The sequence below is a fragment of the Magnolia sinica genome, chromosome 7 (assembly GCF_029962835.1).
Source record: "Magnolia sinica isolate HGM2019 chromosome 7, MsV1, whole genome shotgun sequence".
NCBI lineage: Eukaryota > Viridiplantae > Streptophyta > Magnoliopsida > Magnoliales > Magnoliaceae > Magnolia > Magnolia sinica.
The window spans coordinates 10,753,824-10,777,556 of NC_080579.1; the positions used below are offsets into that span (position 1 = coordinate 10,753,824).

General features: G+C 43.5%; 1 protein-coding gene across 1 annotated transcript in view; it reads left to right on the top strand.

The window, feature by feature from the left end:
- Positions 1–4,388, top strand: part of LOC131251961 (protein ZINC INDUCED FACILITATOR-LIKE 1-like) — a 36,732-nt gene extending 32,344 nt beyond the window's left edge. Inside the window, exon 17 of the mRNA XM_058252940.1 lies at positions 3,720–4,388. Within this exon, the coding sequence (XP_058108923.1) occupies positions 3,720–3,805 (86 nt within the window). The 3' untranslated portion in view covers positions 3,806–4,388. The remainder of the gene's footprint in view (positions 1–3,719) is intronic.
- Positions 4,389–23,733: the final 19,345 nt, after the last annotated feature.

Genomic DNA, 23,733 nt, shown 5'->3' on the forward strand with positions numbered 1-23,733 from the left:
ATCGACCTGCCAATTCGATCGATCAAACCTATTCAAAACTACCCAGAGACTAATATGTTTAATCTAGGGTTCACTCGATTGATTGACTAGGCGGTCAATCAATCAAGATCCCTTATTTATAACAGATTGAAGGCATCCAGAAAACACTAATGTGGGAAGCTTCTAGTAAATGGGACTTTCAATTCCATGTTACATGTGCTTATAATATCTTAATTTGTTATAATTATTTGAGTCATACACGTGTGTCATTTGGTTTTAGAGCCGCTAGATTATATCATTGCTTGGAACATATAAACTTGAGAATGTGAATGAGTAATTGGAAGATTTGTGTTTATGTTCCAATGTTCCTCGTTCCTATTACCGTTGCTTTTGTGGTGGTTCAGTCTAGATATTAGATCGATACATCCAAGCCATCAAGTGGTCCAAACATGGGGTCCAAAGGGCCTACAAGTGGCATCTGGAGCTACAACAAACAATTTTCTCGATGAAAAAGAGTGAGTGAAAAGAAATGTTTTGCAACAATTTCTCACATACATATGGCAGTTTCGGTATCTATTTTGAGAAAGCATTGATGGCTTTGAAAAAGATGGCATGTCAAATATTCAGATATAAGTAGAGGAAGTTGGTTTATCCATTTCAAGTTTGAAGTAAACCCGAAGGCCTTAAAAAAAATAAAAAATTTAGTATTTCACTAGTGCCAATGATCTACTGGATTGAAAGCGAAGGATCTTATGATGCCTTTAGGATTATGGAAAAGGAGAAAGCAGAAAATATGGTGGATGATTTTGAATCTACCAAAACTTGTGATGAGGATATCCGTATTGAGAACTCCCTTTCCTTTCTAAAGACGAAAAGGCGTAGAATATTGAAGAATTAAAAAAGTTATTAAAGAAAATTTAGAAATAAAAAAAGGTGGATTATATACAATCCTAACATCTCAAAGGTGTGTAGCGGTGAGTCAGAATTAGTAGACTCTAAATTCTCAAGTTTCAACTGCATTGATATTGACAAATGAAAAAAAGGTGATGTAGACTGTAATTTCTCATGTTTCAACTGCATTGATATTGACCAGTGATAAAAGGGTAATAACAAGGCTTATATAGAGAATTTCATTAATGGAAAAGAATGATTGAAAAAGAAATATTTTACCTTACTTGAAAAAGCTCTATGAACATAGAGGAAGATATAAACTAGTATTTATGTGATTGTATTAATGAAACACATTTTCTTGAAATATCAACGTATAATGGGGTGACCAAAATTTCAAATTCAAAATTCATTAATAGAGATGTGAAAGTAAAAATGAGTATATATAAGAAAGTTGGTTTTTAAAGCTAAAGAGCATCAAAGATACACTTATTATCTTTTATCAAAATGAAGCATGTAAAGTTCAAAATTTTCAAATGGATAACAAAATTGCCAAATATTATTCACACATCATTTCGATGTGTCAATGACAGTAAACAAATGTCTTTTTTCTCCTTTTTTTTTATATATAGAAAGTTTAATTTAAGAGGAGATATTGAAAAAATCTAATAAATGGGTTCTAAGTCCATATGACACATGCATATTGTTTATAAGGAGTTGCTATTTACATGCTTATAGATTTCTTGCTTTTATATCTTTAGTCTTAAGTATGTTAGTTTGGTTATCATGGCTGACTGATCATATCATCATCATCATCATATAAAGGGTGTTCAAGGGATCTTGACAGTACTCCATATGAGAACATATTGGGGGCCGGGTGAAACTCTGCACGAGAACATATCGGGCAAACAACTCATTTTTCTAAAAGATTGAGCTGTTAGAGGAAAATGAATAAACGTATGTCAAGGGACATTAACACAGATCACCAACTCATTGAGTCAACTCCAACTCGATTGAGTCCAACATAGTTTGATAGAGTCACCCTTGAAGTGTTAGGATTGATGCATATAGGTACATGCAGCTGTATATTGGTTAGATATCATATTATATCATATTAGCTATATATGCATACACATATTTGATCGATTTAGCTAGAATGGTATTGTATATAAATTAGGTATCCCCAACTGGTCCTGATTTAGATGACTAGCCTCTTGACTCACCTAGCGCTGACTAGACCCATGACTCGAATACTCAGAAAACTGTGATCAACGGTCTAACCTTTCTTTTCAAGGGACGGGAGAGGGAAATCCTTCAATGTTGCAGGCATTTTTTTCAACTTCTTTCATTTGTTGATTGCATTATATCAAGGTTTTTTAAGAAGACTAATGATTTGGTGGGCTTAGTGGGGACCTTCAGTGCACATAGTGCCATTTGGACTCATGGTCATCACATGACCTATCTAAACCGTCCATTAGATCCAATGCACCCTTTATAGACTGCTTTGAAAACTCACAACAATCGGATGATCCAAACCGTCCAGACAGTAGCATGCAAAATGGATACACAAGATCATTCATAGATGAGTCCCAGCCACAGATGTTTAGAGCTATTTGGCTGCTGTTAGTTTTGCATGGCAGTGGAGTAAGAAGAGACTGCACTTCATGGACGGCTCAGATGGTAGATATGAATTAATGCCAACAAATCCACATGCACCCACTGGATCATTACTCTTTAAAAAATGCCATAATCCTTGCACAAAAATTGATTTTACTATTATTGTATTGGAGAGATGCTGGAGTGCTCTAAAAGCATGGTAGTTATAGTGGTCCACTACAATCCAATCCATTGATCTAGACTTTTATTAGGTTTAACACCTATACGTTGGGCTTTAATGTAAACATCATGGTGATCTGACAAATCTCTTGTTCTTATTATAATTATAAGATCGTGATTTAATCAGCATATTTTAGTAAAAAGAATAATTTTTTTCCTTGAATTATAATTTTTTAAAAATGAAAAATATTCAATTAAAATATGAAAACGTGACTGAATTGGTCCAAACCCTTAAATCAATGGTTTTAATATGGATGATCAAGATAATTTATACAAAATAAGTCAAATCAACCGTTTAATCCATCGGTTGGATTGCTTCTTATTCTAAAGAATTACTACCATCCCATCCGTTACTTAAATGGCTCTAATAAATAGGCCAAAACAAAGATGGATTAGACATCCAATCCGTAAGATTTTTGTATGTGTCTAATGTATTATGGAGTTAATGGATGGCTCAGATTGATCGAATGGACTATCCAAGAGAACTGATACAACTAGGAGGACTATAACTTACAGTCCTCATGGAGCATCATACAGCGCTAAGAAATGCTCCAATGCTCTCAGAGCACCATGAGTTATAGTATTCCTGGTTGTATCTGTCATTTGGACAGTCCGATCGGCCAATCTGAACCGGTCATTTAGTCCAGAACACATTTTGTGGGTTCTTAGGAAAAATTCACAACCATTGGATGATCTAATCCATCTTCGATTTTTCTTTATTTTTGTAGCCATCCATATTCCAAGCCATGGATGGATGGTTAGAATTGCCTACAAAAGTGACTTATTGAAATCATAAGCAATCCACCATGGCCCCCGATAATATGGTTGAACAAGTTGTTGATTGGATATATTTCTGTGTAATGATCTTATAGTGCTAGAGAGCACCGGAGCATTCTGCATATTCAGACTGTAAACTATAAAACATGCTTTTAGTATCCATACATTGTTCAGTAAATAAATCTCATCCGTTGGCTTCGTAATTATATCTTAATCATGATTAATTTGTTTTAATGCAGGTGATCAGATAGTTTTCTTTGTTTTAAATGTGGTGATGCTGGCTGGAGTGATTTTGACCTTCAAACCCTTTCTAGCTCAGGCTTAGATTACAAAAGCACCGTTCTAATCTTGAATTATCGAAATCAAATCAAGATTAAGGTCTTGGTACAACAAGGTTAGATGCAAATGCCTGATCCAGTGGATAACTTCCAAACATTCATGTGCATGTGACATCCAAACCATCCAATCAGTTTTCAACATAATGAAGATCACATAGCGTGAAAATAAGCCACATCCACTCATTGAGTGTACCACACTTCTATTTTGATACATATCAATTTTTAGACATTTTTTTGGTGGGGCCCACTTGAATATCAGTGGATGAAACTGATCTTTACACAGAGTAATCCACGTGGTGGAGGTAACCCATTGGAGGAGTTGCATGTTGCACTCAAACGAAAGATCAAAAGTTCTGTGGTGGGTGGACGGTAAGTAATGGTAAACCCGGCTGGACCTGATACATTCCCCTTTTTATCACACTAGCAGCTTGGAAATGTGATTTTTCTTGGGGGTGTTATTTTGTATTTTAAAAAGCTGGACCATGCATGTAGTATACACCATGGAGTGGATGGATATATTTCTTAGTATTTGAAGGTTGGATGGCCATTCGTTTTCTAATGAAAGGTGATCTGGTGTGATTCATTCACATGATTTGATCAGACGGCTAGGACTTGGTGTCCACATGTAGTAGCAGTTAGATGCGGCAAAAATCTCTAACAATCTTTCTGGAGATTCACAATGGACTGTTGATTGTTGTCAAAGCGTAGGGACCTTCATTTGATCTTAATTAGGTCAAGACTCTCAAGATCGGACGGCCAAAAAAGAAAGATGTCCACCACCTTTTTTTTCAAAACGCTATCGCACAGCTCCACATAGAGCTTTGAACCCGTGACCTCAATGTTGAAACATACTCTATCTACAATTGAGCCATGAATTAGAACTATTCTTTTATACTTTCATTAGGCCCAAAAATCAGGCTAATCCAAAACTCAAGTGATATTAAAAGCCTTCTAAGCTGTGTGTGAGCCCCACCATGTTTATATACATATAACTTCTAACATTTAAGAGATGCATTTGACTAAGATGGATATACTATGGGCATTTGTTGAGGAAATTCATGCCATCAAAATGGGCTAATTAAGGCCCGTCTTTCCCTTCAACATGCCACTTATTTAGGACATCGAACTGTACCATGCAAACAGTAAGACCCATCATGAAAATCACTTAATTAATTAAAAAGAGAATCAATCACTTAAAGTGCCTCATCAAAATTGCCTAACATAAAAACCTGCAGGCTGGTTGGCTTATTAGGCAGGTTACAGAATTGTAATGGACAGCAGACGGTCTAATTCACCATACAGGTGTGGTCCATATCTTGAATTTTGAGATGGGTGTCTTTGTGATGGACCCTACCATTTCATGGTAGGAGTCTCCTACACAAGTGGCATGCAGGCATGAAAGATGAGCTTGCATGACATGCTGTGATGTGTGTAGGTTCTCAAACCAAAAATAGAAGAAACCAAAATTGAACTGTCTTCCTTTGCTAAATTTCATAATATAAGTGCAAATCATGACTAAGGACTTGTATGATGCATGGCTCACTGGCAAATTTGCATAGGATATATGTGTTTTCGTTTCGGATCAAGTGGGAACAGTGGTGGATTGATCAATACCATTGATTCAAATAATAAAAATAATAATAAAATCAGACCATTGATTTGTTGAGCTCCATCTTTGATAGAGAATGTCCCAAAAAATTTCTCAGATTAAAAAGTCATATTAATTTTATTCACAGTTGTTGCACCTCTCTTCTTAACTATCTATTTATATATATAGGCTAGAAATCAGAGGCTAAGATTTTTTTTATCTGAAGTAATTTTGGGACATGCTTCATCCCTAATAGAGATCAATATTCTTACAATTGTATCGTGGAACAGTATCTCAGAACCATAGTTCAAAAACTCTTGACTCATCTCAAAACTAGGCTGAGGCAACTCAACCCTAATCGTATTCTAAACTTGGTTTGTAGTAGACTTAGCCCAGGACCTGCCTTACTCACCTCGACTTGGCATGCATAGCTGAGTGATCTGATAAGTTTAGTAGGTTTCTTTTCTAATAACCCAAAGTTCCTCATATATTTAAGCCCAAGAAGCCATCTAACTGCATTTCCATTATTAATGAATAAAAATGAAAAGCCTAGAAGCAAATCAAAGTGCAAAGATTATCTTAAGATTGTCTTGTTCAAATTAGCTAGATTTGGTATTTGTTGTTGTTGCTGGTGCTGAATTACTGATTGCATCATCTCCCTCAATGTTGCATGAGGATGATCATGAAGGCCTGCCGCATCGATGCGGCGAGATCGTCGGGTTCAAAACCAGCAATCTTGCCACCTTCAATGGGACCCCCATCTCTCTTTTGCATAGATTATTTCACTCAAATTCAAGTGGGACAACATGCCATATGTACAATTGAATAATCTCCATGCCTTTTTAAATGGAACAAAACTAACAACAAGATTCATATTAGAAAACCATATTTTTAAAGAGTGTACAACGCTTGATATGAGGGCACTCAGAAAATGTACACTTGGTATGTAGTAACTCAAATTAATTGGATGAAATTGTGTAACACAACACATCTAAGTCCCAGGCCGAGAATCAGATTGTTCGAACAATCTTAATCTCTGATTCATGGACACTTGTTTATCGAAATATGATAACCATCCAATAAATATCTATCAATCTGATAATTACATAATTTTTTGTTCATGACACTTCTAACCTTCTAGACATAAGTTGGACAATTCAATTTGAATAATTTAATTTCGTGTATGTAATTTTTAAGTGCTTATGTATATTCCATAAAACTCAGCCACAGTATCAAAGTTTCCTCATCTTTTATCTCATTGGTTTAGCCTCTCTCAGGGCTTGGATACACCATCTGTCACCACAACTAGACACAGCATATAGATTTCTCCATCAGAGCCATCCATGTTGTGGACTCTATGTTACATTGCCCAATTTAAGATAATTCACTTAAGGAAGTGATTGTTGTCATCATTATCCATATATGAATTTATATCAAGAAAAGAAAATTTTAATGGCTAAGAATCAAATGTATAGATCATCATTAAATCTTAATTATAAATTATTAGAATAATATATTTAAGGTACAACACATAAATATAAAAATCTATTCGTTCATTAAAATGATTAGAATAACATATTTGTGCGATATAACAAATAAATATAAAGTCATGTCCAATCAAATTAAGTTGAGCCAAGTTGAGCTAAACCGACTCGAGCCCATGTCCAAGATTGATCCATGCATGGAAGGTCCAATCCTAGCCCAAAGCCCAAAGCCCAAAGCTAGGTTCAGTTGGGATCGGCATGCTGGCAAACCCACTACCACCCTTACCTTTAGATGGTAGGAGATGCTTCTCAATTGATCTTAGCCATTGATATGGTGAGGACATGGGTTCTCATCATGAGAAGGGCAATTTTCTACAGTGGTCAAATGATCCTAGCCATCCAATGTTGATGCTAAGTTACAATCATGGTTTTAAATATTGCACAAAACTGAGTTGACTCAGTGATCAAGTCATCTTGATGTAGGCGAGTTACATACATTTCAGCCTACAGGTTCCAACATGATTAAAACCAACGGTTCTAGTGAAGATAGACCAAATGGGCCTGATAAGATCCTGAAAAGGAAGATAAGCTGTATACCATATGAATCATGTGAGTGATTTGGTACCATTAATTAGGTGGGCCATGGCATGTAATCCAAGGACTGCATATTTCCTCTAAATTCTCGAGCCAATCCAAATCCATCATACTTTAATAAATTTTTACGGAAAGTGATAAGCACGACACACTTTTCATACGTGTCGCTCTCATTATCCGTTGCGCTCTCTTTTTCTAAAGAAAATTTGAAGACGTACAAACTTGGGTAGTCCTCGGACTACCAAATTTAGAACTCATTACGCCAGGTGGGCCACGTTGACCAGTGTAAGACCTGATCTTGAGGTAGGGTCTACCATTGATAGGCCACATGCTATATATTTTCTTTAGAGATGATCATGACCATTGGGAAAATGGACTTGAATATGAACGGTAATCATTCTACGATTTCATCTGTCCATAGAATGTAGGGTTCGGATCATTTCTTTACAACCCATATTTTGAAAATAGCGTGTAAATGGTGGGGCCTATAACACTTATGCAAATCTGGTCATTGAAATGTATGGCCAGACTAGCGTACTTGAAATTCACTTCGGTAGTCCGCGGACTACGAGACCACTTCTCAAATTTTAAATGTTATCAATGAACGGGGAATGAAAAAAGTTCCTCCTTGACTGCTCCTGGAGAGGAGAAATGATCCGGTGCTCTGAGGGTAGGATAAGTTACAGTGCTCCTCGTTGCATCCAGAAGCTTCGACGGCTCAATCACAAGTTTGTCTGACCATTTGTAGCTTTTCCAGAAATTCCACACTGACTGGATAATCTGATCCGTCCATAAGTTGGCCCTGTTCTTTTATATCCATCCATTTTCGAAGGCATGGATGGGATGATTGTGATTGCCTAAGAAAACTAATTCTTTAGAATCAATAGCCAATCCATGATGAGCTCTAACAAATAGATGACTCAAATTGTTGATTGAGCCTGTGTTTGTATAATCAATCCTGACTGTCCAATTTTAGAAATGGAATGGATGGTCCACGGCTTCGAATGCAACTAGGAGTACTGTAACTTTCGACGCTATCATGCTATGAGCATTGGATCATTTCTGAGTTACGTGGATTTGAAGAATTATCCGACACCTCTCTCGTTCAAACCTACTTTAGAATATGATTAATGATCTCGACCGTTCAATTCTCGAAACCCACTTTGGATTGCCCACTGACCCAGGAATTGATCTCAGCCGACAATTCCAACGGTCCAATCAAGAGGCTACAAACTACAGTCCAGCGCGGATTAGATACTGACAAGGTCAGTAGCCAAAGCGCTACTGAAGTGACGTCACCAAGCTCTGTGGACCCCACCATGATGCATGTGTTGTATCCATACCGTCCAACCATTCGTAGATATCGTTTTATGGCATGATAAAAAGAATGAGATAGATATAAAGTTAAGTGGACCCACCGCAGAAAACCATGGGATCAGTCACACCCACCGTTGAAACATTTATAGGGCCCACCATGAATTATTTTTTAGATCCAAACTATTCATAAGTTAACATAGAGATAGATGAAGTTAAAACAAAAATATAAGCTTGATCGGAAACTTCTGTGGCCCCTACCAAGTTTTGAACGGTGGATGTCACTGTCCCCACTGTTTTATATGGTGGGGTCCACTTGAACTTTAGATAAATCTCATTATTTTTTTCTCATGCCATAAAACGATCTCTTCAAATGGATGGACGGTATGGATACAAAACATGCGTCATGGGGGAGTCCACAGAGCTTGGTGACGTCACTTCTAGCGATTTGGCCACTGACCTTGTCAGCATCTAATCCGCGCCCAGCGAAAGGTTAGATTCTGCTGCTGATCTTCCATGCAATCACACGTGGCACCACCAGGTCCATTTATATGGTTTCTGGGGAGTTGTATTGGAATACTCCTCTCTCGCAGTTTATAGAGGAATGATCCAGTACATCCATGATAAAAATCATGGATCTAGAACATTCACTTGGTGGACTCAGAGATTAGTTACTAACTGGCCAGAAATCGGATCAAATGGACGGTCGTTATCTTCCCATCTAAAGCTTGCAGAATAAAATTAATCCAAAGATGACATAAAAGTTCATGATCAACAGCCAAAAAACTATTGAATGGATGATGAAGATTGTGTATTCAACAATTATTGGACTACAGCCTATCCATGGTGGGGTCCACAATGTGAACATTCTAGACATGCAATCCAAGCTTCAGCAAGTGCGGTAGATGGACTGGCATGTACTGCATATTTTTTCTTTAAAATGACATCTAGGTTGAAAATTAATGAGAAATGCTTTACAGTGTGTTGTGCTCTAGTTGTATTGGGTTCTTTGGACGGTCGGATCGATCAATCTGAACTGTCCATTGAGTCCAAGACACATTTTATTCGCTAACATGCAAAAATGACATCGATCCGATGATCCAATCCATCATAAATTTGGCCTTATTTTTATAGCCGTTCTTTTCTCCATTAGGAAGGGATGTCTAGGATTTTTTATTTTTATTTTTTAAAAAAAACAATAAAGCAATCCACGCGGGGACTTGACAAGTACATGGATCAAATGGTTGACTTGATGGACACAAATAGCCGGTGACAACAAAGTTCCTACCTTAGGAAGTTAGGTGTGGTGGGGTTACTGTCGTGTTAGTGAGAAATCTATCCTATCCTATCCATTTTTTAAGTTCATACAATGACATGTGTCCTTCAGCCTTATGATTTTATATCGATAAATAATGCGTCTGATTCTTTTAAATTAGTGTATATTATATTAAGTTGCTCCTTAGCCGCTGTGATCATAGTCATCTTTAAGGAAATAATTGAATCCTCAACCTCAAGTCTATCGACTGCAAAGATTATATTATGGTGTTCATAAATCAAGCTCAGAAATTCATACAATGTAGTAGCGTAGCTAAGAAGGATTCATTTGATCAAGTAAGAGTTTGGTATTAATAAATGGGGAATTTAAGTCTTTCAATCGATCCTAATGCAATGATGTCAGCAGCACCAGAATGAATGATGATTCATAATTCCTCTTGTAGTTGTTGAATTTTTTTATGAAAGTATAGAAGAATCGCACACAAGGATGTCACGCGGGAGGGCTTGATCGAAGGAAGATAATAAGTCTTCTAGAAGAAACAGTTCTTATGAAAAAGAAAACAAGGCATGAGAATCATCTACCAATGGGACCAGAGGATTAAAGACGTCAACCATCATAATTTATGTACCTCAATCAGGAGCAATTTTAGTTGGTTGAGATATCTCTTGTTTAAGTATTTCTGCCTATATAGAAGAGCAATCTCATGTCCATCGACTGGGGTGATTACTTGATCGGTCGATTCTAAAGAAGAAGCAAGCTAAACGGAAGATAAAGTTGTTGGTGCGACTAATTTCATGATTTTTTGATCCTGATCAGGTGCGAGTGAAGTAGTTATTGATTGTAAAAGAAGACTAAAGGGCTCCATAAGCTAGTATATTATTATCTCCTCTTAAGTTTGACATTCAATTTGATTTGTTGATTGAGGAATATCGCTTGTGGTCCTTTCTGAATTAAAAACTTCAAGTTTTTTAGCCATAGACTAAGTAGCGTCGACTGTAATGTCTGAAATAGACACATCGACCTAAGGAGTTGATGTAGCAATTGACTTGTCAGCGGCCGAGAGTTGCCTAGTTGCTTTGAAAAATAAAGAAAATGAATAAAGGAAACTACACAATCATTACAAAAAGGAAATAGCATAATGTTGGAATAGGATCCACTTATATCTAACTAAACAACGACGATAACAAATCGGTCGACCGGTGGTGAAATTTAATTTGGTAGGCTCGACGAATAAAGCCAAAGCTCAGTTGAAGCGAGAAAAATAAAGAGGATTATGACAATATGGCTTGAGATATTAGTCAAAAGGAAGATTATGATCATTTAATCTTTCATTTCCACGCTGCTATTTATTAAATGCCCTATTACATTAACATCTTTTTGTCTCTTATACACCTCTTCCATCTCCTAAGAATACTTACCAGGTGGGATACTTGGCTAAATTTTAGTTTTGTAATACTTCTCAAAGTTGTAATAGCTTTGGTCGAAGAGGAAATACATGAAGCAGTTCGACCAGATATTGTAGGCAGAACAGAGCAAAGCGTTACAAGAGGTCTAAGTTTACATATCTTCGAAATGGTTGAAGGAATTGTAAGCATTGGAATAGAAGCAGTAGTTGGAACTCTTGGTTGGATTAATCATTGTGGTCTTCTGACACTTCAGTTTAGGTTGAACCGACTCGACCATTTTTATTAAAGAAAAAGAAAGATCAACCGTCTTTATTAGTGTTGGAGATGGGACGATCGATGTGGTTGAAGTTGCCTTCCTTGATGTAACACCCTGGAAATCGGAGGTCGCGCATACGCTCAACTCCCGAGTTCCCGAGAGTCACCATTAACAGATTTTTATTAATATGCATTAAATCTGTTTAAGTTGCGCAGCCTAAAATTTTCTGAGCATGAAACATAAACACGCAAGTCTGCTGAAATGAAAGAGGTCTGTCATATATATACAAGTCCAAAAAATAAATGGGTCGCACAAGGCGTTGCCCAACTAAAACAACAAAAGAATATTATGTCTAAAAAGAATAAGGCTGAGCCCACTGCCCGGCCATCCAATCCCGCCCCTTAAGCCGGTGGTGAGCCCTCCATCAACTGGAAGTAGGATAGCTCGTCCTCCTCGTCGAAGCTCGCCTCACCAGGCTCCTCTGCCCCTGAACCGCCTGCATCTATAAACGGGTCTGGTTGGTGTTTTAAAACACCGTCCCAGAGTGAGAGTGAGTGATCAACTCAGTGGGTACTATTAGTCTCAAGTTATCACAGGCATCAATTATAATATGGTCTTAATGAAAAGCAGACAATCACATACGTCTAAGTAATCTTATTAATGCGCATATATGCAGCATGACATGATGCATACCCTCGCCACAACGCTCCCTCATGCGTGTAAGACCCGTATCCTAGTCCGTTCTGTTCCATCGAGTCCCGCGATCCTTCCTGTCAAATTTCGACATCCCGTGACGTATAATTGACGTTGCGATCGACCCTAAGTCGTATGTTGTAGATTTGAGTCGGCTTAAATCAAGACTTGTACCCTTGCGACCGCACCGTCGCCGCGGTTCCGACGCCGCGTCTCTCGCACCGATCCGATACCCTGGCAGGAAGATGTGAGCCGGCGTTTATTTCGAAGAAAACGCCGCGCGTTTGTAATCCCAAGAGAATCTCTTCAATGTGTCAAATCAATCCCATCAATCAATTCCATCCATCACCTCATGTCAAGTACAAGCAACCCATGCTTTCTCTCTCCAAAGTCAACCCTTTCTCACCCTCTCTCTTACACACCCATGCTAGTCAAGTACACATCACCTCACATCCATCACTCTCTCTCTTTACATCCCATCTCTCCCTCTCTCTTTCTCATTTCTCAAATCAATTCCAAGCAACCAAGGAGAGAGCTCACGTCCAAGCTTCTCCATGTGAGAGAGTGCATGTGTGTGGCCCACTTTTCCATCCCAAATCTTCCATCTTAGCCCTTGAATCTTCATCTCCCACCATCAAAGTGAAGCTCAAGGAGGTCGGCTTTCCAACGGACCAAGAAGATCGGACGGTGGGTGCCTTATAGGATAGGTTTTTCATGTTTTGATGATGGACCAAGTGAGGCCTACCGATCAATGGTATGGATCTCACTTGGGACCTTAAGATGTGGTCGATGGCCCACCTTGATCTTCATGATCATTCCGTGATGGGGCCATTCTCTATGAACCCCATCACGATGTTTATTTTCTAGCTTGGAAAGGGTCATCTAGACCTTTCATTTTGGTGGAGAAGGGATCTCCACCGTTGATCCTTGATTTGGTGGGCCCACATGCAATGGGGCCCACTCGATGTATGATTGCTTGAAAGGGAGGGCTCATAGTGGCGGAGCCCTCCATCATGCGTGTCCCATTTCTCTCTCTATCTCTCTTTCTCCCTCTTTTTTTATTTATTCATTTATTTATCTTTGTGTGTGATGGGGTGGCCATGTGACCCACTTGGATGGGCCCCACCTTAAGGTATGTTTTATCCTTACCGTTCATCCATTTGGTGGCCCACAGGAGCAAGGCCCACCTTGTGCATGCAACATGCATAGGCCGTCCCTGTCCAGGGACGTCCCTGGACTGAAATGAAAGCACAAATATCAGCTTGGTTCACACCCCATTGAGGTGGTCCACTTGTGTGGACCCCACATTGATGTATGAGGACAATCCATGCCGTCCATTCCATTCTTGAATTCATTTTAGGCGTTGAGCCGAAAAATGAAGCAGATCCGAGTAACTGGTGGGCCATAGCATGAGAAACAGTGGTGGTTACCGTTAAAAATCCAACTGCTGTTTTTATTCACCGAAATATATTGAATATTGGGCTCATCCTTCTTGTCTTGAGCTATGGGGATCGATGGCAAGCTCGGATCTCCCTAATGCGGGCCCCACGTATGAAAAACCGTTGAAAAACGGATTTTTTTTTTTAAAAAAATAAAATAAATAGAAGAGGGGCAGCAGCTCTGCCTACGCGTGTAGGCGGGCGTCCGTGCAGGGACCCACGGCCCCTCATGTGGGCCCCACCATGATGTATATTTTGTATCCACGCCGTCCATGAGGTGGACCACCCCTTGAGGTGGGTCCCCTCCAGAAATCAGTCAGATCCAGACCTCAGGCAGCCCACACCACAAGAAAACAGCGGTGATTGAACTCTACCATTGAAATCCTTTTTATGGGCCATAGAAGTTTCGGATCAAGCTGAAATTCATTTTTCCTCTTCTTCCAGGCCCGTGCGACCTTGTGAACGGGTTGGATGGGAGATAAACGTTATGGTGGGCCCCACATGGGACCCACAGAGATGTATGGGGGGGGGCGCCTACCTTGCTGTACGTGTCCGTCCGCACCGTCCACCCTGGACGGTGGGACCCCCTGTACGCGCGTGTGTGTGCGTGTGTGCGTGCGTGTGGTGTGTGTGTGTATATATATATATATATATATAATATTATATATGTTATATTGTATATATTATATATTATATTATATAATATATATTTGTTGGTGGGCCTTAGGGATTTTAATGGTGGAAATCATCCTCACCACTTGTACTTTGGTGTGGCCCACCTTGGTATACATGTAAGGCCCATGTGATGGGGCCCATTCAATGTATTTGAGGCCCATGTTACAAGGCCCACTGTGATGCATTCTAAGGCCCGTGGGATATAGCCCATTGCAATGTACATAAGGCCCGTTGGTAAGGCCTATTAATGTGGCTCATTTGATGAATGTAAAACCCATGTGATTAGGCCCATTCTGATATATTCTAAGGCACGTGGGTTATAGCCCCTTGCAATGTACATAAGGCCCGTTGGTAAGGCCCATTAATGTGGCTCATTTGATGAATGTAAAACCCATGTGATTAGGCCCATTCTGATATATTCTAAGGCACGTGGGTTATAGCCCCTTGCAATATACATAAGGCCCGTTGGTAAGGCCCATTAATGCGGCCCATTTGACGAATGTAAGGCCCATGTGATACGGCCCATTTAATGTGTCTAAGGCCCATGGGTCGAGGCCCAATGGGATGTCCTTAGGGTCCATTGCAATGTGTGATTCCATATGGTTTGTATAATGGTATTTTATGGCGAGCCATGCCTTGGGAGCGATGTTGGTTTGACGTCCACATTGTAAATACAATGTTGGTTAAATGTCCGCATTGTAACTCTCCTTAAGGCCCATTGATAGGCCCATACTTGTTGATAGTTCCTGACTTTATAACATGCTTAGTATAGCTCCATGATACATGCCCATATGCATCATATGTATGCTTGATATGAGGAATGCTTGATCATAGTATAAGCCGTTGGGCTGAGACATTTACGGGACTCCTTATGAGACGGAGTGCCCCACATGATTGCGTGGTACGCATGAGATTGCTGCATGATTGTACGGTGTGACTCATGCATCTTGCATATGTGTGACTTGATCACTGTACGCCCTAGCGACATCAGGGCCGTGGCTCCACATACACATCGTGGATGGCCGTATCGGATACCGGAAATGCTTGGTTCTAGCACTGTGGGCACTTAGGATGTCCTTGGGTGAAAGTCCCAGAACCTTTTTGGTACCAGGAGATGCTCCAACGTCTAGACCGAGTGGATACACGAGCGCCCGAGTGCCGAATACCGTGAGGCTGCTCTCCCACTGTTTCGTGGTCGGTTGGAAGGGGGTGTGGCCTTATCCGCCCGAGTGAGGGGGCTATAAGCTAGGCTGAGTTTGACCAGCTCGTAAATGAGTCCGCTATCGACGAGCCGGGTAGGTATTGGCAGACTACTGGTCAGGCGGATAGTGTGGTCTCTTCCACTTGCTTGACTGTGCAGCTAGGGAGGAGGCAGTCAGTGTGAGGTGTATTAGACCCCGGTGATATCCAGAGAGGAACTGTACTGATATGTGTACTTGATGAGGACTGACATGCTTGCTTCGCATCTCGCATATGACATTTGGCTACATAGGCCTCGCATCGCATGGCCTTGGCATGGCCGACAGCATTCATGTCTTGCATCATATAGCGTTGGTACAGCTGATAGCATTCATGGACTTATCGCATACTTCCGCATTACTCTGATATTGTACACATGGCGCTAGCCTTGCACACACACTTACAGTACCCTCTAAGCTTTTGTAAGCTTATGCACGACCGTTGCGTGCAGGTAGTGTTGGACAGCACTGAGGCAGGAGTGCACATCAGTTTATTTTGAAGCTTTTGATCACCTTGTATTTCCCTTTCATACGCTTTGTACTTAAAGTTTTTGATTTAGTGGATATGTGGTGATGTTGTTTTGTGACTTGGTTATGCTTGTGGTTATGCTCTATTACAAAAAAAAATTTATACTGAAAACCCTCCTTGTAGGATCCCAGGATCGGAACCTGGCATGAGAATGCCGGAATCCGAAAATGGGGCACTACGGAGGCTGTCGGCACCGGATTCGGCGATCGGGAATTTTGTGAGCCCGTTTTCCGAGTTTGGGGCGTGACAGTTGGACTGGGACTGACTTGGGAATACCTGAGGATCACATCACATATCTGCTATGAACTTAGAATGTATAGGTTCCAAGTCGGAATAACTTCGCGATTTTTCGACTTAGACCCTTAACCTTCATGCCTTCGAGAATTCTCAAGGCTGATAGGCCCTTGTTCCTTCCTGTAGGACAAATGGCTAGAAGATCGACCCGAGCGAATCCCCCTCCGCCACCTGCGACCCCCGCTCCTCCACCAGCTGCTGCTCCCGCTCTACCACCGGCGACTCTCGTTCCGCCACCAGATATTCCTGATTTTCAGCCCGAGGATGCCACTCCTTTACCTGAGACCGGTGCGGATCCGACCGTACCCGTGAGTGCCACCCAGGTGCAGCAGATGCTTCAGGCGATGACCGCTATTCTTCAGGGGCAGAGCAGACGTCCCACTGTTACACCAGCCGAGGCCGAGCAGGAGCGTGCGAGCGCCCTTCTCAAGGACTTCCGACAGCACGATCCTCCGCGTTTCCGAGGCGAGCCTGACCCTACTGCAGCAGAGATATGGTGCTCCGAGGTGGAGAAGATATTTGACACCATGAGATGTACGACCCAGCAGCGTGTCCCATTACCACCTTCCTTCTGTAAGGTGAGGCTCGGCATTGGTGGGCATCTGTCGCCCGAGCGGCAGCGGCCGATTACAAGTGGAACTGGGAGGACTTTGTAGACCGGTTTGACCGGGAAGTTCTTTTCTGAGCATGTGCAACAGCAGCGCATTAGAGTTTGAGACTTTAGTCCAGGGAGACATGATGTCTCAGTATGAGGCACGTTTCGCCGCACTATCGAGATTCGCGACGTATCTTGTTGATGATGAGGCGGAAGGCCCGCCGTTTTGAAAACGGTTTGCGTCCTGCCCTCGGGAGTCGTGTGATCGGACACATGCTTCCGACTTTTGAGCAGATTGTGGAGAGGGCTCGGTTTATGAGTCGGATTGGGCGGTTTGCGAGAGCCCGTGACCGGAGGAGATCGAAGAGGAAGGCGCCCTCGGTAGTTCCCAGCAGGCGGCATCGGCCACAGCAATGACGCACGACCCGCCCAGCATTCCAACCAACAATACCCCAGCACCACCTTCGGGACCATTTACCGTACTTGCTTTGGGTGCGGTAGGGCAGGACATCGCGTGCGGGGCTGTCCCCATCCACGGCGCGGCTCAGGACACCGCATCGGCCTCCACGACAGCCACCACGGCGGCGGCGGCCACATCACCGGCCTCCAAGGCCTCCCCCACAGCAGCAGAGAAGCAGATCAGGCCGCCACGGCGGCAGCAGCATCAATAGAGACCTCAGAGGGGACTTGCACCTCCCAGCAAGCTCAGGGTAGATTTTATGCCGCGCAGCAGGACCTCAGTCATCGGGAGGGGTCGTCGAGGGTACTCTCCTTGTTTTCGCATGCATTGCACGTGTATTATTTGACTCGGTGCATCTCATTCTTTTGTGGCCGAGTTCTGCCGATCGACCGGTTTGCCAATGGAGTCTGCCCGTGAGGGTTTGTCGATGTCGACGCCCTTAGGGAAGACTGCGATATTAGACCGATTTTGCTCGTCTTGCCCGTTCGATTGGGGATATCTTTTTGCTGCGGACCTATTCGTATTGCCGATGACCGATTTTGATGATATCTTTGGCATGGATTGGCTCGCCGAGTATCATGCCGTATTGGATTGCTAGGTCGTTCTATATACCCGGCGTGCCAGAGTTCCAGTTTGTTGCCGAGCCCAGAGGAGAGTTGCTTTCTTGTCTGTTATCGTGTGCCGTTGAGGAACCAGCTGCTTTGAGTATTGAACAGCTGCCGGTTGTTTGTGGTTTTCCCGATATATTCCAGGAGATTCCAGGGTTACCACCTCGTCGGCACACTGAGTTCCAGATTGATCTTGTGCCTGGTACTGCGCCTATTTCAAAGGCCCCGTATCGTATGGCACCGTTGGAGTTACGGGAACTGCAGAAGCAGTTGGACGAGTTGCGCGAGTTAGGCTTTATCCGTCCGAGCAGTTCGCCGTGGGGAGCACCGGTACTCTTCGTGAAGAAGAAGGATGGCTCGTTGAGGCTTTGCGTAGATTACCGCGAGCTCAACAAGGTCACAATCAAGAATAAGTACCCGCTTCCGAGGATCGATGATTTGTTTGATCAGTTGCAGGAGGCGCAGTTCTTTTCGAAGATAGACTTGCGGTCCGGTTATCATCAGGTTCGGGTTCGAGATGAGGATATCCCGAAGACAGCCTTCAGGACTCGCTATGGTCATTTTGAGTTCCAGGTCATGTCCTTCGGACTGACCAATGCGCCCGCTGTGTTCATGCAGTTGATGAACGAGGTCTTCCGTCCATATCTCGACCAGTTTGTTGTGGTGTTCATCGACGACATTCTGATCTATTCGAGGACCCGTGAGGAGCATGAGCGGCATCTGGAGATCACATTGCAGACCCTCCGTGCACACCAGCTTTACGCGAAGCTGGAGAAGTGCGAGTTCTGGCAGGAGGAGGTGAAGTTCCTCGGTCATGTGGTGACGAGGCAGGGTGTCGCAGTGGACCCCTCAAAGATTGATGCCGTACGTCAGTGGGGCCAGCCCACGAACGCATCCGAGATCCGTAGTTTTCTTGGTTTAGCGGGCTACTACCGACGTTTTATTGAGGGATTCTCTCGCATTGCAGCCCCGTTGACTAGGTTGACTCGGAAGGGTGCCGAGTTCGTGTGGAGCGATACTTGTGAGCAGGCATTTATGGAGCTGAAGGACCGTCTCACGTCTGCTCCTGTCCTCACTCTTCCCTCTGGGAGTGATGGATTTGTTGTATTTACCGATGCCTCGCGAGTTGGTTTGGGTGCTGTCCTGATGCAGCACGGGAAACCGGTGGCTTATGCGTCTCGTCAGCTTAAGGTCCATGAGCTGAACTACCCTACGCATGATTTGGAGCTGGCAGCAGTAGTCTTCGCACTGAAGGTGTGGAGACACTATCTTTATGGGGTGAGGTTCGAGCTCTTCTCCGACCACAAAAGCTTGAAGTATTTGTTCTCTCAGTCCGAGCTGAACATGAGGCAGAGGCGTTGGATGGAGCTCCTGAAGGACTATGATTTTGATCTCCAGTACCACCCAGGCAAGGCGAACGTGGTGGCGGATGCCCTCAGCCGTCAGCCACGAGGCCTAGTGGCGCTCATGATGATTCAGGAATGGAGGATGCTCGAGGATATAGCAGAGTACGATTTCGAGTTTGGTCTGCGGTCTTCTATCGTTCAGCTATCGAGCCTGTCGATTCAACCCTCTCTTGTCGCAAGGGTGATCGAGGCTCAGCAGACAGACGAGTCGTTACAGGATCACCGAGCAGAGGCAGCATCTGAGAGTCAGACAGATTGGCTGATTGGTTCTGATGGTGGACTTCGTTTCAGAGGCCGATTATGTGTCCCGGATATTCCTGAGTTACGCCGAGACCTTATGACCGAGGCACATCGATCGCGATTCTCTATCCACCCTGGCTCGACGAAGATGTATCGCGATATGAGGCGTCAGTATTTTTGGGCGGGGATGAAGCGCCAGATAGCCAGTTTTGTGGCCGAGTGTGACACATGCCAGCGTGTCAAGGCCGATCATCAGAGACCCCCTGGTCTATTGCAGCCATTGAGCGTCCCGATGTGGAAGTGGGAGCACATATCTACCGATTTTGTCATGGGTTTGCCGAGGACTCAGCGTGGTCATGACGCTATCTGGGTTGTCGTGGACCGTCTGACAAAGTCGGCACACTTTCTGGCAATTCGTGAGACTTGGCATACGGACCGGCTCGCCAAGATGTTTGTTGATGAGATCGTGAGACTGCACGGTGTTCCTGTCTCGATCGTTTCAGACCGAGACCCAAGGTTCACATCTCAGTTTTGGAGGAGCTTTCAGAGAGCAATGGGGACTGATTTGCAGCTCAGCACCGCGTATCATCCGCAGACCGATGGCCAGACTGAGAGGGTCAACCAGATCCTTGAGGATATGCTTCGGGCCTGCGCGATTGATTTCTCTGGTAGTTGGGACGAACACCTGCGATTGGCTGAGTTCGCGTACAACAACAGCTATCAGGCGACCATTGGCATGGCTCCTTTTGAGGCATTATATGGCAGACCGTGCAGATCTCCGAGTTGTTGGACCGAGGTTGGAGAGCGGCGTCTCTTAGGTCCTGAGCTTGTGCTGCAGACATCAGAGGTTATCGACATCATTAGGCAGAGGATGCGCACAGCTCAGAGCCGGCAGAAGAGTTTTGCTGACCGTCGGCGTCGTCCCTTGGAGTTTGCCATTGGGGACCATGTGTATCTCAAGGTCTCACCCACGAAGGGTGTGGTTCGTTTTGGAGTGAAGGGCAAGCTTGCCCCGAGATTTATAGGACCTTTCGAGATCACCGGCCGCTGGGGCTGTGGCCTATCGGCTTGCCTTACCATCTCAGTTGTCTGGTGTCCACAACGTTTTCCACGTCTCTATGTTGAGAAAGTGTGGGTCAGACATCGTGCCTGTTATTGATTGGCAGCCGTTGGAGGTTCGTGAGGACGCTTCTTACATTGAGCAGCCAGTTCGTATCCTCGATCGAAAGGAGCAGGTCCTGCGGACCAAGGTCATTCCCCTGGTGAAGGTGCAGTGGAGCCATCATAGTGTGGATGAGGCGTCTTGGGAGCGCGAGGCGGAGATTCGAGAGCGTTATCCCCATCTTTTCGATGTTTGATTGTATGATGTATGTGTTTTGATTATATATGATATTATATTTCCTATTCTCTTATGAGTTATGTTGAGTTGTGATGATAGTGCAAATTTCGAGGACAAATTTCTTGTTAGGTGGGGAGAGCTGTAAGACCCGTATCCTAGTCCGTTCTGTTCCATCGAGTCCCGCGATCCTTCCTGTCAAATTTCGACATCCCGTGACGTATAATTGACGTTGCGATCGACCCTAAGTCGTATGTTGTAGATTTGAGTCGGCTTAAATCAAGACTTGTACCCTTGCGACCGCACCGTCGCCGCGGTTCCGACGCCGCGTCTCTCGCACCGATCCGATACCCTGGCAGGAAGATGTGAGCCGGCGTTTATTTCGAAGAAAACGCCGCGCGTTTGTAATCCCAAGAGAATCTCTTCAATGTGTCAAATCAATCCCATCAATCAATTCCATCCATCACCTCATGTCAAGTACAAGCAACCCATGCTTTCTCTCTCCAAAGTCAACCCTTTCTCACCCTCTCTCTTACACACCCATGCTAGTCAAGTACACATCACCTCACATCCATCACTCTCTCTCTTTACATCCCATCTCTCCCTCTCTCTTTCTCATTTCTCAAATCAATTCCAAGCAACCAAGGAGAGAGCTCACGTCCAAGCTTCTCCATGTGAGAGAGTGCATGTGTGTGGCCCACTTTTCCATCCCAAATCTTCCATCTTAGCCCTTGAATCTTCATCTCCCACCATCAAAGTGAAGCTCAAGGAGGTCGGCTTTCCAACGGACCAAGAAGATCGGACGGTGGGTGCCTTATAGGATAGGTTTTTTCATGTTTTGATGATGGACCAAGTGAGGCCTACCGATCAATGGTATGGATCTCACTTGGGACCTTAAGATGTGGTCGATGGCCCACCTTGATCTTCATGATCATTCCGTGATGGGGCCATTCTCTATGAACCCCATCACGATGTTTATTTTCTAGCTTGGAAAGGGTCATCTAGACCTTTCATTTTGGTGGAGAAGGGATCTCCACCGTTGATCCTTGATTTGGTGGGCCCACATGCAATGGGGCCCACTCGATGTATGATTGCTTGAAAGGGAGGGCTCATAGTGGCGGAGCCCTCCATCATGCGTGTCCCATTTCTCTCTCTATCTCTCTTTCTCCCTCTTTTTTTTTTATTCATTTATTTATCTTTGTGTGTGATGGGGTGGCCATGTGACCCACTTGGATGGGCCCCACCTTAAGGTATGTTTTATCCTTACCGTTCATCCATTTGGTGGCCCATAGGAGCAAGGCCCACCTTGTGCATGCAACATGCATAGGCCGTCCCTGTCCAGGGACGTCCTTGGACTGAAATGAAAGCACAAATATCAGCTTGGTTCACACCCCATTGAGGTGGTCCACTTGTGTGGACCCCACATTGATGTATGAGGACAATCCATGCCGTCCATTCCATTCTTGAATTCATTTTAGGCGTTGAGCCGAAAAATGAAGCAGATCCGAGTAACTGGTGGGCCATAGCATGAGAAACAGTGGTGGTTACCGTTAAAAATCCAACTGCTGTTTTTATTCACCGAAATATATTGAATATTGGGCTCATCCTTCTTGTCTTGAGCTATGGGGATCGATGGCAAGCTCGGATCTCCTTAATGCGGGCCCCACGTATGAAAAACCGTTGAAAAATGGGTTTTTTAAAAAATAAAAATAAATAGAAGAGCAGCAGCTATGCTGCCGCTGACAGCGCCAGAGGCGCAGGCGCTGCCTGCGCGTAGCAGTGTCCGTGCAGGGACCCACGGCCCCTCATGTGGGCCCCACCATGATGTATATTTTGTATCCACGCCGTCCATGAGGTGGACCACCCCTTGAGGTGGGTCCCCTCCAGAAATCAGTCAGATCCAGACCTCAGGCAGCCCACACCACAAGAAAACAGCGGTGATTGAACTCTACCATTGAGATCCTTTTTATGGGCCATAGAAGTTTCGGATCAAGCTGAAATTCATTTTTCCTCTTCTTCCAGGCCCGTGCGACCTTGTGAACGGGTTGGATGGGAGATAAACGTTATGGTGGGCCCCACATGGGACCCACAGAGATGTATGGGGGGGGGGGCGCCTACCTTGCTGTACGTGTCCGTCCGCACCGTCCACCCTGGACGGTGGGACCCCCTGTACGCGCGTGTGTGTGCGTGTGTGCGTGCGTGTGGTGTGTGTGTGTATATATATATATATATATATATAATATTATATATGTTATATTGTATATATTATATATTATATTATATAATATATATTTGTTGGTGGGCCTTAGGGATTTTAATGGTGGAAATCATCCTCACCACTTGTACTTTGGTGTGGCCCACCTTGGTATACATGTAAGGCCCATGTGATGGGGCCCATTCAATGTATTTGAGGCCCATGTTACAAGGCCCACTGTGATGCATTCTAAGGCACGTGGGATATAGCCCATTGCAATGTACATAAGG